The sequence below is a fragment of the Ochotona curzoniae genome, unplaced genomic scaffold, assembly GCF_017591425.1.
Source record: "Ochotona curzoniae isolate NIBS_2020 unplaced genomic scaffold, NIBS_Ocur_1.0 contig_883, whole genome shotgun sequence".
NCBI lineage: Eukaryota > Metazoa > Chordata > Mammalia > Lagomorpha > Ochotonidae > Ochotona > Ochotona curzoniae.
The window spans coordinates 34388021-34402880 of NW_024466599.1; the positions used below are offsets into that span (position 1 = coordinate 34388021).

At 56.2% G+C, this 14860-nt stretch overlaps 1 protein-coding gene across 2 annotated transcripts in view; it reads left to right on the top strand.

The window, feature by feature from the left end:
- Positions 1-14860, top strand: part of RAB11FIP5 (RAB11 family interacting protein 5) — a 28553-nt gene that overhangs the window by 4359 nt on the left and 9334 nt on the right. For both annotated transcript variants that reach the window (XM_040993223.1, XM_040993224.1), the window contains exons 2-3: positions 11346-11782; positions 11882-12578. In XM_040993223.1, coding sequence (XP_040849157.1) covers positions 11346-11782; positions 11882-12578 — 1134 coding nt within the window. The remainder of the gene's footprint in view (positions 1-11345; positions 11783-11881; positions 12579-14860) is intronic.

A 14860-nucleotide genomic window follows, 5' to 3' on the forward strand; every position in this document is an offset into this window, starting at 1 on the left:
AGACATGACACCACAGTCCTCCCACCATTATACCCCCACCCCCCGCCAGGTGTGTGAGCTTGCTCGTGGTGCTGGCTGGCAGGACGTGGCTGCAGTCAACAGGCAGTCCTTAAGATGTGAAGACTCTTGGCAGTTTTTTTTTGTTTGTTTTTTGTTTTTTTTTTTTTTAGGGTTGCTTGAGCTGCAGCGTCTGCGGAGTAGGCCAGGGTAGGAAGTGCGCCTCCTCAGGCGGCTCCTCCTTGCTGGCACAGCAGCTTCTCCTCCCTTCCTTCCCGTCTGCCCCACGCCTGGGCACTGGAGGTTACTGGGGACCTGTGGTCAGCCCCCTCTCAGTCCTGCCCATCCCCACCCTGGGAACAGTTGGGGGCCAAAGCCCAGTTCAGCAGAGCTGACATCCTGGGTGCCCTTGAGGGCTGCCCTTCCCTCAAGAGCACGTGGTCCTGCTGGTGTGGTGACACCATCGTCACTGCCTCATCCAGATGTTTCCCATGCCCCCAGGACATATGATTTAGCTGTGATGGAAGTCCTTGTTCTGTGGAAATCACCTCTCTCAGCCCTGCCTCCCCCTGCAAGTGGTGTAGCCAAGAGGCAGCCTTGCCCTTCCTCTCAGCCACGTCCATGTGCGTGGGTCCTCTGCACCTGGACAGGCTTGACCAGGGCTGAGCGCTTTAGCTTATTTCCTCCCCCAGGAAGGACAGAGGCCAGGCAGGGGAGGAGGCCCCAGCCCCTGTAAGAAGGAGCTCCCCAGGCAGAGCTCCAGGGCAGCACGTCAGAGAGGCTGCAAGGTGGGTGGTGCTGTTTGGTCCTTCTTGACCTGCTGCTCCCTTGGGGGATGGGAGGGGTAGCACAGCCCTGAGTCAGTGAATCGCCCATCAGAACTAGAAGATGGCTGGGATGCCTGGAAACGGAAGCTCTGGCTGGACCTGGACTCTCAGTTGGTGGAAAAGGGTGGTTCTGGGTGGTTTCTGTGAAACTCCAGCAGCCTGCGGAGCCACATGCACTGTGAGGTTTCTGTTGCCAGCTGCTGAGACAAGGGCAGCTGAGCAAGGGACAGGAGTGGGCCATTTGCACATGGCACATACACACTGGGAGAAGTCAGTTGTGGGGAAGGATTGCAGGAGGGGAGGGCATGCACCCACGCTCACACACACGCTGGGAGACGTGCTAGTGCCAAGTGCTGTGTCTTGGGGCCAAGATAGCCCAGTAATGGGCACAGCAGACATAGCCAATAGAATGAGCTGTTACTCAAGTTGGGAACAGACATCTCTTCCTACCTGCCCAGTTGGCCACTGTCTTGCCAGCCCACCGCCGGATGTTTGTGCCTGGAGCACCCCATGCTTTGTTTTGGTGGATTGTTTCTTTAGCCATGTCACGTACTGAGTCCCCCTTTTAGAGGCCAGCACTGTCCTGAGTTCCCATCAGCTCACTGGTGCCTGTTACTGTGTTCCGTAGCTGAGGAAACATTAGCACTGAGAGGTGAAGTGACTATTCCAAAGGCACACAGCACATGGCAGTCAGGACATGAACCCAGGCAATCTGGCTTGAGAGCCTGTTCTCTCCACCCTTTCCCCCCCACCACCCCAAACATTCCATGTGTTATTACTGAGCCATCCAAGAGTCACACCCTCCTCCCCCATTATGTGTGTCCGAATGATGGTGACATCTTACCTTTGGCATGGTTGGGGTGTTAATGACCTTGACACAGCGTAACTGTGTGGGCCATCTCAGGCACAGGTCCTCATCGACCTAACTGTGTTCCTTTCCCATATCTCCTCTCAGAGCTATGGCTGACTGTATTCCCACTTTTCATCCAAATCAGTTAGGGGATGGGATGACTGGGTGTTTAACTTTGGCCAGGAGCCTCTCAGTCCTTGAAAGTGTCATGAGAAGACATGGCTAGGAGGCATATGAGGTGCACCCACCACAGTAGTGGAGAAAAAGCAGAAGCCAGATCCTGTGCTTTTGACTGCCATCCTGCCCTGTCCTTCAGGGCACAGATCTGGGTGCTTGGGTGTGGGCCCCTGGAAGCGAAGCCTGCTTTTCCTGGGTAGCGCTCAACACATTGGGAGTGAGCACAGCGGCTCCAGCCTTGTAGTGTCTGTCCCTGGGACTGGGGGTATTGCCTGGCCCTTGGGGAGGGAGATTGTTAGAGCCGGCAGGTGCCCCTCAGGAGTGTAGTGAGGCCTGGGAGGCCTTGTCTTGGCCTGGGTACACCGCAGCCCAGGACCTGGGAACCTCTGCTGCGTAAGACTTCCTGCCCTGTCCCAAGATATCGCATGCCTGTCTTGCCATGCTCAGAACATTCCAGGCCACCCAGTTCCTCTTTCCACTGCCGGACAGCCATCTGCTGCCTTTTCCTCTTCTGTTCAACATCCAGAAAGCCACTGTGGCCACTGGACCTAGGACAGTGCTAGGCAGGAAACTGGGAGAAAAGCAGACCTTCCCTGCAAAAGGGCAGACACACACAGGCAGGCCTTCACCCTATGAGGTAGCCCATGGGACGCCAGAGGAGGAGGCAAAGAGGTGGCGTTATCTTGCCAGGGTTGACGTGATCAGGGTGGGCTTGCTTGGGAAGACAGGGCCTGCTGGGGGTTGGGCAAATTGGAGGCAAGTGTGGTGGGCCTGGGCCAAGAAATGGGTCTCCTCCATGCCCATCGGCAAGACAGCCAGGCTTTCTGCCTTGTTCCTGAGTAGCTCACTTGGGTCAGAGTTGTGTGAGTACAGTGGGGTGCCCACCTGTTCCAACCGTGAGTGGCCCACTGCCCCTTAATACCCTTGATCTTAGCCAAAAGGCCGAGAAGCGATACTACCTCTTGACAGGCCATGAGTAGCAAGCACCAGCTTTCATGCTACCTCCCTGTCATGTGATTATAAGCAAACAGCTAATATGCTTTCTTCTCCCTTGTTTACTTGTTTTATTTGAAAGGGAGAGAGAAGCAGATGGACAGAGACCTTTCTAAGTACTGGTTCATTCTCCAAATGCCTGCAATAGCCAGGCCCAAGTCAGGAGCCCAGAACTCATTCCTGGTCTCATGTGGGTGGCAGAGACGCTGCTATATGATCTGTCACGTGCTCCCTCCCGGGATGTGCACAGCAGGAAGCTAATGCTAGGGTCAGGGACAGAGCCTGGGTTTGAATGGAACTGGGACTTGAGCTGAGGCCCTGCTGGTTTCCCAGGTTGCCACTCAGCCCCCGGGCCCAGCGCCTGCCTCCTCCTTGTGTCTGCTCAGACACGACGTTCACAGCACACATTCCGTTCCTCCCCATGTGGGGTTGTTTATTGCTGCTCCCCACCTGCTAGCCACTTCTTAGTCTGTTCTCTGTGAGCTCCGGCCTGTGGGGTTAGAAGCATGCTGGGAAGCAGAATTTCTCATTCCCTTGGCATTGTGGATCCCCTGGGAGATGCCAAAGTCTTGTTGGTCCTCTCCTTCCTGCCGGGCAGGGTTCCCTGGGCCTGATGACAGTCTGTAAGAGGCCTTTGATAGACAGTGAGCCCCAGGTCGTCCGTGTGGCTTGGCCTACTTTGCCGAGTGCTGTCCTAGTGTTGCTTCATTTCCTGCCTTCCCATGGGCGGCGGGGTGACCTTCATTTTTACACACGTTCAGGCAGGGGTCTCAGGAGGTAGAGTGACCCACTCAGGTTCCTGGGGCTCATGGGCAACAGCAGGCCCAGGTCTCTTTGCTCTGCATGGTGCTGCCTGCCCTGCAAGCTTTGCTACTTTGCCTGGGCCCCAGGCATTTCCACAGCTGTTGTCATGCCAGGCAAGTGTGAGGGTCCCCAGGCAGGCTGACAGTGACAGATCTTTGCAGCCTGCAGGAGCAGCCCGAGGATCAGACAAAAGTGCTTGTGCCTGGGGTGGGGTGGGGGGGCTGGGTCTGGCTGGTGTCTGAGGGGAGCCGTGCCCATTGAGGCAGGGGCACCTTGTGAGTGACAGCCTGTGGCAGGCCTGGTGCTGTGCCAGTGGAGGTGATAAGAGCCACCTTCTGTCTGGCCTGCTAAGAAGCCGTGTCCCGCCCGCAATTGGGTCTGGCGTGCCTCGCACTGTAGATAGCACATCAAAGGCCCACTTGGCTTGTGGGTGTCGCCAGACAGAAGGGTTGGCCTGAGGCCCACACACCTCCTCTGCTGGCATGCAAGACACTGCCTGGGCGGGCCATTTGGAGTGGAGCGAGGCGGCCTTCCGGAGGGAGGAGGCTGCTGGAGTGTGGGAGTGGGGGGGGGGAGGATTTCCCCATTGTCTGCTCAAACCCTGAAGGCAGCCATCCCACGGGATCCACAGGGATTGGGTGCAGAACACTGGATAACCATTCTGCAGGTGCTCCAATCCCTTACAAGGAGTGGTGAAGTGTTTGTACTTAACCCACGCCCATTCTCCCATATACTGTACATTGTCTCTAGCTTACTTGTAAAGCCGTATGCCATGTTGGCCCTGTGGTTATACATTGCTCAGGGAATCATGGCAAGGAAAAAACTGCACATGATCCCAGCAGGCACGCTTCTCTGAGGGTTCTGCAGAGGGCCGACAGTCTGGCCTCTGTAAGTTGGCCCTTCTCCCTGTCCTCGACTGGCTGATTTGAGCCTTTTTACCGAGTGCAGTGACTCTGAGCCGGGACCAAAACCAGGCCTCCTGTCTCCCAGGCTGCTGGGAGTTTCCCACAATGCCCTTATGATAGGTTTCTTTTGTTCAGCTTATTTCCAAGATTAAAACCCTGCTGATTCCTTCTCATTGATCCACCAGGTGTCAGAAGGTGACAGTTTCCACTGCCAACAGCTGTGAGAGCCCAGGGTGGCATGGCCTTGGCATTTCTCCTCATTGTCCTGGTTTGCCTCCTCCCTCCTTACATTCCCCTCCCCCTCTTTCCTTCCTTCCTTCTCTTCCTTCATTGAAACCACAGAGCCAGTTTATGATGAGGAATGACTATCAGGGCATGAAGAGTTGCTTGGGTCAGCCTAGCCAGAATCTGTCCTGAGTCATGCTGGCTTCCTGCTGGGTCTGCTTACCGTGCCACTTGCCCTTTCCTAGCTGCCCATCTCTCTACAGCATAGGGTCTGCCATGCCTGGTTGTTAAGTCGAGTTCTGCAGTGCACTTTAGGACCTAGAATGAAGTCCTGAGTCCTTGGTGTGATGTTGGAGGCCATCTGTCTGCCCCGAGGGATCTTCCTGCTGCTGGCCTTTGCATCTGCCGACGCTGTGCCTTGCAGCTGATGTGTCTTCCTGCCCCCTCCTTACCCATTTCTCAAGGTTCTCTAAATGTACTGTCCTTGTAGTGCAGAAGGTTAAGCAGCTGCCTGGGACATCTGCGTCCCATGTTGGAGCTCTTGATTTGAGTCTTAATTACTCTGTGCTTCTCATACAGCTTTTTGCTAACACGTGGGAGGCAGCAGAATATGAGACAGTTTCTGGGACCCCTGTCACCCACATGGGAGACATGGATAGCATTACTGGCTCCTGGCTTCGGCTTGGTCCAGCCCTGGCTCTTTTTCAGGCATTTGGGGAGTGAACCAGTGTAATAAAAGGTAGAGTGACAGTGAGAATGAATCATGCATTTGCTGGTTCACTTCCCTAAATGCCTGGGGCAGTTGGTGTTGGGCTGGGCTGAAGCCTGGAGTCTGAAGCTCCAACTAGGTCTCCTATTGGATGGCAGAGACTCAAGTATTTGAGCTATCATCTCCTGCCTCCCAGGGTGCACATTAAGAAGAAGTTGGTCAGGCCCAGTGCAGTAACATAGTGGCTGAAGTCCTTGCCTTGCATGCACTGGGATCCTTTATGGGCACTGGTTCGTGTCCTGGCTGCTCCACTTTCCATCCAGCTCCCTGCTTCTGGCCTGGGAAAGCAGTCGAGGACGGCCCAAAGCCTTGGGATCCTACACCCTTGTGGGAGACCCGGAAGAGGCTTGTGGCTTCTGGCTTCAGATTAGCTCAACTCTTGTCGTTGTAGCTGCTTGGGGAGTAAACCAGCAGATGGAAGATCTTTCTGTCTCTTCTCTGTAAATATTGCCTCTCCAATAAATTTTTTTTTTTAATTGTTGGAAAAAGAAGTTGATCGGGGACTGAGGCATGCAGATATGGGAGACAATTGAAGCTTATTAACCCCTTGCACCACAATGCCTGCCCCAGCAAGTCCCTTTTTTAAAACAAACCAAAAAATCCCCAAAACCTATACAGCAATATGGCATAATAGATCCAGATTGCCTACAATCCTGGCATCCTTTATGGGTGCCACTTCAAGTTCAAGCTGCTCGACTTCCTGCTGCAAGTTGCTTAGGGCCCCTGTCCCATATAGGCGAATTGATGTTTCTGGTTTCAACATGACCCAGCCCTGGCTCATGTCATTTGAGAAATAAACCAGTGGATGGAAGAGTCTCTCTCTGTAAACTTGCTTTCCAAATAAATAAAATAAATCTTTAAAAAAAGTCTCCCTGTGTAACCCCCACAATCATCTCATCATTCCCCTTCAACCTCCTGTGCATGCGTTTGTATGTTTTTGTAGCATGATCATCTTCCTTCCTTTATCTGGCTGCCTCATTTCTCCACCCAGAAATAGGGACACTCTTCGAGGATACCCCCGGTATCTTGGCAAACACTGAGGAACACGTGAGCAGGGGTCTGAATGAGGCCTCCGCTAATTGGGTACGATCTTGCTGGCTCATTCCCTGTGTCCCCCAGAGTGGGTATGTGCAGTCGTGGTGGGTCAGGGAGGCGGGATGGGCTGCAGGGTCCCAGGGTCTGGCCCCCATGTTAGGATGTTGAGCCAAGCATGAGGCTAAGGGCCTAAAGCATGATCAGGAACAGAGGTGGGGGAGTGTTGGGGCGAGGGGGTGTTCATTCTAGGACCAGGGCACAAAGCCTGACCTCTGCAGAGGTGTGATGTAAACCCACAGTCAGTTCCAAACAGACCCAGGCGAGCATGAGTGAGTCCCCCTGGACCACATGTAGCCACAGTGGTCCTGGATCCTTAGTTCCCAGTCTGGTGATGACCTTCAAAAGAACCCTCTGTGCCTCCATAGTAGCATTTGCAATGAGAATCAGTGAAGGTTGCAGCCTTTGATGAGCACAAAATTTGGACGTACAAAAGTAGAGCTTCACTTGAAGTGGCTGCCATCAGCCCAGAGTGGAACTCTGGGGCGAGCCATGTCAGCAGCAGGTGCCTTGTGGTTTCCCCAGCATTTGTTCTGAGTCACCTATCTTGTCCCCTGTGGAGTCCTGCTGGCTCTTGTTTGTACAGAGGGTGAAGCCAAGTGCGGAGATGGAGGCTAGGGTGGGAGAACTGGATCCGTATTTCTTGTCCTTCATGCTGGCACCTTCCCTTATCTTCTCTTCCCTTCTGGAAGATTCCTCCAGCCAATAAATTGCATCTTGACTTTTCATGCTTCAGGATGTACAGACCTGGGGAGCGAGGCTCAGGTGAAGAGTTGCCAAGGGAGCAGGAGACTGGCATGGGGGCCTGATCCAGACAAGCCCCCAGCACTGCCTACTCTCCTGCTCACAGGGGCACAAGACTGTCTTGTGCTTTTCTGGAGTTACCTTGGTCAGCAGGCAGGATGCCGAGGGTCAGCCTGGGCACTGTGGTATGACACTGGGGACTCAGAGCCTCCGGCCAATGTCTCACTGCTCTTGGTGCCCTGCACAGCCCTGGGTACCCTCCTGGAGCCCCTCCCCACTCCAACGCCCTCCCTTGCCCCTCCCCAACAGGTTCCTTTGGTACCTGGGTAAGCTTAGAGTGCCCATCCTGGATGAGAGAATCGCAGTTAGAAGGTAAAGTTCTGGGTCTCAGGCAGAGGGAACAGCAGGTGCAATGGCCTTGAGGGAACCAGCCTCCTGAGGGGGCCAGAGATGCAGAGTCCTAGGGCCTGAGACCCAGAAAAGTCAGGAGACAGAGAGAGAGAGAGACTGTGAGGAACAGGAATAGCAGTGCCCACACTCTGGGCTGCAGGCTGAGCGTGGTTAGAAGACTGGATTGCTTGCAGTCATTTGAAGACAGAGCTAACAGAGCTTTGATCTCAGGTGAAAGGGGGCAGAGAACGAGACCAAGCTGGTCTCTGGGTCTGGAGTGAATGGTGGGTAGGAGTCCCAGCCAGGGGCAGGGTTCCTGGGCTCTGAATCTTGGACTAAGGAGACTTGGGGGTGAGTAAGGTGTGTATGGGCTTGCACCTGCTTCCAGCTTCCAACACCTGCAGGGGGTCTGTTGGACCTTGGCTCCCGGTCGGCTTTCCCTAGGGGCCAGGCTTCCTTGATGATATTGTGACAGCTGTTAGTCCACACATGTTCCCAGGAAGCTGGTGGCAGGGACTGATGGTGAGGGGCTGGGAGCTCCATGAGCTGAACAACTGGGACCCTCATCTCAGCAGTAGACACTTCATGACCCTTCCTTGCTGCTTCCATTCCACTTTTGTCCTCTACTCCTGGAGTAGGGGTGGGAGGAAGAGGAGGCTGGGGCTGAGTCCCAAGTCCATGCCAGACCTGCCGAGAGCCTTGGGAAAGGTATTGCAGTGGCCTGTAACCATTTTCTCCATGTCTCAGCTGCCCAGGAATTCAGCTCTGAGTTTGAGCTGCTGAGGATTGCCCAAAACCTTGGTACCCTGCACCTATGTAGAAAACCTGAAGGAAGCTTCTGGCTTTGGATCAGCTCAGCCCCAGCTGTTGCAGCCATTAGGGGAGGCAACCATGGATGCCTTTCTCTCTGTAAATCTGCCTTTTGAATAAAAATATAGGCCATCTTCTGCTTGCTTTCCTAAACCTCAAGCAGGGAGCTGGATGGGAAGTGGAGCAGCTGGGACATGAACTAGCACCCCTATGAGATGCTGGTGCTTGCAGGTGAAGGATTAGCCACATGATCCTCTGCCCTAGCCCCCCAAATAACTAAATCTTTTAAAAAATATTTATTGGAAAGGACAAGCGAGTGAGCAAGAGTGGGCTTCTATCTACTGGTTCTCTTCTCTGATGCCTGTTGTTGTAGTCAGGACTGGGCCAGGCCAAAGTCAGGGACCTAGAACTCAGTCCGGGTCTCCACAACTTGAGCTGACACTTGCTGCCTTCCAGGATGTACATGAGCAGGTAGCTGGATTTGGAAGCGGAGCTGGGACCAGAACTTAGACTCTCCAACATGATAGGGGAATGTGTTTTTCCAAGCAGCATGTTAGATGCTGCACTAAACCCCTTTGAACTTGCATATTCAAAAGTTCCTGTGGCTCTTTAACCCCTGGCAGTTTGAGAAATGCAGTTGTGTATGTCTCCCAAAGCAGGGTCCGTCGTGTGTTCAGTTGCAAAGACCGTTCTGTCCCACCCAGGCTGCAGGAGTGCCAGGGCATCCTCATCCCTTTGAACCCTTGTGTCCTGAGCACGTGGCGCCTGGGGCTTGGAGAGCTCAGGAGGCGGGTGGCAGGCAGGTGGGGCAGTCTGCCACCTGTAGGAAGGACATGCAGGTAGATGAGGAAGCTGCTGGGTACAGGGCACTGTAGCAAGCAGACTCTGCACCCTCCCTCCTGCTTGGGGGCTTCGCTTCTAGCACTCTAGATTTGTAGACTGTGTTCTTCTCTCCCTTGCATTTCAGACAGGACAAGCACACACTGTGTGGGCAGCGACAGCATCCCACCACTACTTACCTAGAGATAAGCCTGGTTAGGGCTGGCCATGCATGTGGAATGTGACTAGTGGGGCCCTTGGCCTTTGACCTCTTGGTCCCGCGAGGGCTGCCTGGATTGGTGGATTCTGGTATCTCAGTTGGGCCGTGGCTGGCCTGGGGCTGGAGTTGATCATTTTTTTCCTGTGTCCTATGGCTGGGGCCTTGTCCAGGCTTAGGGAGAGTGTTGAAAAAGTGGTGAGTTATAGGGTCAGGCCCAGGGTGGGTGAGTGGCCTAAGAATATTGGTGCTGACTGGCTGGCCTGTCTTCTGAGCCTCTCCTGGGGTCCCCGATGACCCTCTCTCCCTCTCTCATTCAGCACTCCTACCCAGACTCACTGGAGCCACTCAGAGCCTTCAAATCTGGCCCTGAGCTCTCCCTGTGTGTGCCAGCGTGCATCCCAAGCATACCTTTCTAGGGCGTTGTCTTCCAGATCTGAGAGGAAGACTACAGCCTGGGGTCCCTCCACTCAGGACTCCAAGTAAGTCCCAGGAAGGAGCTGGCTCTTAGCCCAACGACCATGTAAGAGCTGAGTCACAATGACTATCCCAAAGGGGTGTACAGTTGGGAGGCAGGAAACCTTTTAGCATACCTCTTCAACATACAAAGACAAACTGGTCCCAAACGCCCACAATGGCTCAGTTCTGGGTATTTGGGTTGTCATAAGGACTGTCCACTGAGAACCCCTGTGTGTCCCCCTCGAAGATGGCAGCCTTGGCCTGTTGTGTCACAACACTGGCTTCTTTGGCTGGGACACTGAAGTCCCTCCCCCATCTTCTCACAGCTTGGGAGTTTGCGTCTTTTGGCTGCTGTGTGATATCTCATTGCCTGGAAGCACCAACCACAGTTTGCCAAGCCATTTCCCCGGCAGGACCACATCTCAGATGCTGTAACGAGCAGAGCTGAAGTTGCCATCCTGTACACACGGACACTCCTCCCCAACATGTAGGGGTCCCTGCCACCAGGGTGTCTTGTGTAATGTAATCCCACGGGATTTGCTGGGATGAAAACCTGGCCCTGAGTCTCCTCTCCTCCACTAGCTACTGGTTCTTAGATGAATTTACTTTGCTTTTGTGCCTCAGCCTCCTCATCTGTAAAGTGGGCACAGGGTCTCACGGGTTGTGACACAGTAGCCACTCAGTGGACGTGAGCACTCGTGCATTGCCTTTCCTGGGCCTCTTGCTTTCAGCCTCCTTTTGTCACCCCTGTCCCTTCAGCTCGCAGGAGACTTGAGTCAGTGTGCGTAAGTGCACTAGCATTCCTGGCCCTGGGCCTCTGTGTTCTTTTACAGGGCTCCCTGGTGGTGCAGGGCAGAGCTTTGCCTGGGACCAGTCCAGGGAAGTAGATGTAAATAGAGGACAATGTGGGAGGGTCTGCTGGTGCCATGGGCCTAGGGATGTGGGGTCCCTCTGAGATGCAGCTCATCCCTTTGGGCTTCAGAAACACAGGAGTAAGGAGGAAGTGAGGCAGGGAGGGGGTGTCTGAGCGCGGGGGTGGGTGAGGAGCATGGCAGGGTGGTCCAGGAGGAGCTTCTGCCTCTCAGGATGTGGTTTCTTTTATCACGGGCAAGTCCAAAGCCACCTTAGCTGTGCCATTAATGGGGACATGCTGGCCAGTGTGTCGGAGTAGGAGCTGCTGGGGAGAGGCTCTTGGTGGTCACGGGTGGGAACCCAGGATCGGGGTGTCTGTGCTGGGAGCCCAGCCCACTTCCCTGTGTCCTTGCAGGTGGTACAAGCTGCACTCCAAGCCCGGCAAGACGGAGAAGGAACGAGGAGAGATCCAAGTCAGCATCCAGTTCACGCGCAACAACTTGAGCGCCAGCATGTTTGACCTGTCCATGAAGGACAAGCCGCGGTCCCCCTTCAGCAAGATCAAGGACAAGATGAAGGGCAAGAAGAAGTTCGACCTGGAGTCGGCCTCCGCCATCCTCCCCAGCAGCGCCCTGGAGGACCCTGAGCTGGGCAGCCTGAGCAAGATGGGCAAAGCCAAGGGCTTCTTCCTTCGCCACAAGCTGCGCAAGTCATCACTGACCCAGTCCAACACCTCCCTGGGCTCCGACAGTACCCTGTCCTCGGCCAGCGGCAGCCTGGCCTACCAGGGCCCTGGGGCTGAGCTCCTCACGCGCTCCCCCAGCCGCAGCAGCTGGCTGTCCACGGAAGGCGGTGAGTGGGCGTGGGTCCCTTCTGCCACGGGCGGTGGGGTGGGCACAGGGTGGGAGGGGAGGGGGTGTGCTGACTCCATGTGTACATTTCCCTTTGCAGGCAGGGATTCCGCCCCGTCTCCCAAGCTGCTCACCCACAAGAGGACCTACAGCGACGAGGCCAGCCAGATGCGCGCTGCCCCTCCCCGTGCCCTCCTCGACCTCCAGTGCTATTCCGACGCTGCCTCTCGCTCTTCCCTCTGCGTCAACGGGAGCCACATTTACAACGAGGAGCCCCAGGGCCCCCTGCCGCGACACCGCAGCTCCATCTCGGGCCCTCTGCCACTCTCCAGCTCCCTGCACAGCGTCTCTCATCGGTCCTCGGAGGAAGGCTCTCGCCCCGCAGATGACTCTGGGGGCCGAGGTGGTCATAGTGCGAGCAGCTCGGAGGCAGCCGGAGCGGAGGAGCGGAGCGCTCAGTCCAAAGTGCAGGCTGCGGCCAGTCGCTCCGGAGAGGAGGAGGGGGCCCGGCCACCTGAGGGCAAGCCCGTGCAAGTGGCCACGCCCATTGTGGCCTCCTCAGAGGCAGCAGTGGAGAAGGAAGGAGTCCGGAAGGATGAGCGCAAGCCCCGACTGGGCCTCTTCCACCACCACCCCCCTGGGCTGAGTCGGAGCGAGCTGGGGCGCCGCAGCTCAGTGGGGGAGAAGGCAGGCCCTGCGCTGGGTACTTCCCCCCACCCTTCGTCCAGCTCGGAGGAAAAGACCAAGAGCAGCTGGTTTGGGCTGAGAGAGGCCAAGGAATCAACCCAGAAACCCAGGTAGGTCCTAGGCAGGGCCAGCTTCGCTTCTGGGGAGAGGCTGCCCGGTGCTGGCTTTGCATGGGAGCCCCGGGGTCCCTGTCTGTCAAAGCCCAGGCTGACTGTGTAGACCCAGGTGAATCACGATGGCAGAGCTCCTGGAGAGCCCAGCTCCTCAGCCTAGGGGACTTGGCCTTTGAGTTGCATGCCCACCCCTGAGAGAGGGGTGACCAGGACAAAAGGCGGGGAGAGGCTTCCTGGCGCCCCCTGGCTTCAAAGTGAGAGATCCCTGGCATGTAGAAAGGACCAGACTTCCCTCTGCCCTGGCTCTGCAGCTGGCCTCGCCCCCTCTCTGAGCTCCTTCCTCTGACAGCTGCCCCCTCGCCTGGCTCTCCCTTCTTAAGTTGCTTCCCACCCTGGCAGGAGCCTGAGAAAACTCTCAGAGTGCATAAGCCAGGCTTTGTCCTTGGAGACATTTGGGGGCTCTGACCCTCTTGAGTGTCTCTTGCTTGGGAGTGCAGCACTGGTGACCCCTGCTCTGCCAGTGACCCTGCTGAGCCCTTACCCTCACCCCTGGACCGCCGCCTAGCTCTGAGCCAGAGGAGGGGCTCCAGGTGAGGGTTGCAAGCACATGTCCCTGCCTGTCCCCAGGCTGGACAGGTCGGCAGCGTGTGTGGCAACCCCAGCCAGCTGTTTTTGTTCCCTTACCGGAGCCACACCCAGCACTCCCATGGGTTCAGAGGCAGTCAGTGGGGTGGGAAGGAGCCAAGGCCGGGGGAGGCCTCTGGATCCTGCAGCCCCAGATTTTCTCTTTCCCTGGGAAATTCAGGGTGCTGAGAGGTGGGAAGAGAAGCACAGGCTTTCTGGGTCTGCGCCCTAGCCCAAGCCTTGGGATGCTGGGTGTGGGGTTGGAGGAGGCTCAGGAAGGTACCACCTGCCCCCATCTGCTTGATACGACAGCTTTGGTTCTTTCTGCCCAGCGTTGTGCCCTGGAGCCCAGGGGAGCTGCTGGCCATCTGCAGCTGAGAGCAGGATTGGCAGGAAGGGATGATGGACCCCTCTTTGTCAGAAGTCTAGACTGAGCCTGGTGCCACTGCAGCACCCAGAGGGATTTGCAGGTGATGGGAGACCCAGGAGAAGCTGGGGGTTTGGCACTCGGTGCCTTGGGCCTTCCTGGTACGGGGATGGGGGGTGGGGTGGGGTGTGTGAACACATGGGTGAGGTTGTTTGCATGTGAGCACTCAGGCTGGCCTAGGCACCTGCCAGCCACCCTGTAAGGCTGGCGTGCTGGTTGTTCCTGGGATGCTGACAGCCCCGACTTCATTCCCCACTCTCCTCATGGCCTTTACAAGTCTGGACCACGTGGCTCACTGAAGGACGTAGGGAGCCAGGGTTTCTCTCCTGCCCACACTTGGATTCTGAGCGTTGTGCTCAGTCTCAAGAGGCTGATGGGCACTTGGGACATGCTCATCCTCCCCTTGGGGCCCACTCACAGGTGGCAGCTGCAGGGGCAGGCTCCAGGGTCAAAGTACACCCAGGTAGGGCAGAGAAGGGCTGTTCTTTGGGTCAGGTGGCCTGGGGAGTGAGCTAGCTGAACAGGCTCTATATGCCTTGAGGCCAGGGAAGCTGGTTTGCACAGGGAGATAGCTTGCCCAGCGGGGAGCTGGAGCATGGACTCTGAAGGGTGGACCCAGAGTGTCTTGTCCAGAGGCCCTGAGGATTGGGTGCTTTTGCCCTGCAGGTCCCCTCTGCCATTGCTGATCTCTGGGTATTCCTCACTGGCAAGGGCAGCAGCGCCCTCTAGTGCCCCCTTGTGGCACTGATGCCTGACAGAGGAAGCCCAAGCTGGTACCCAGAGACTTCCAAAGGTAGTTAGAAGAGAGAGCAGCAGGACCCCAGGACACAGGCCCTCCCAGAGATGACCCTTCCATCCCTCCTCCCCTGGGTCCACTTGCGTATGTCCCGTGAAGGAAGGAGGGAAGCTGTGGAGGACTTGGCCACACTCGCTAGCCCTGCTGCTGCTGGCCGTTCACATTGAGCTGTGGTATGGGCCACCTGCTGCAAGAGTGGTGCCTGTCTCTGCTCAGCCCTGTGCTGCTCGGCACCAACCAGAGCACTGTGGTGAAAGGCCTGGTTTTCTGATGGAAAAAAACACAGTGACTTTAGCCTCAAGCACTCCCTGAACACCAAGTTCCTCCATCCTGCATGGCATGGGCATAAGGGAGTCCCAGGAAGCCTGGAATGTGCTGTGGCAGCTGAGAAACTCAGTGGTGTGAGTGAGTAACCATCACGTGTGCCTGGTG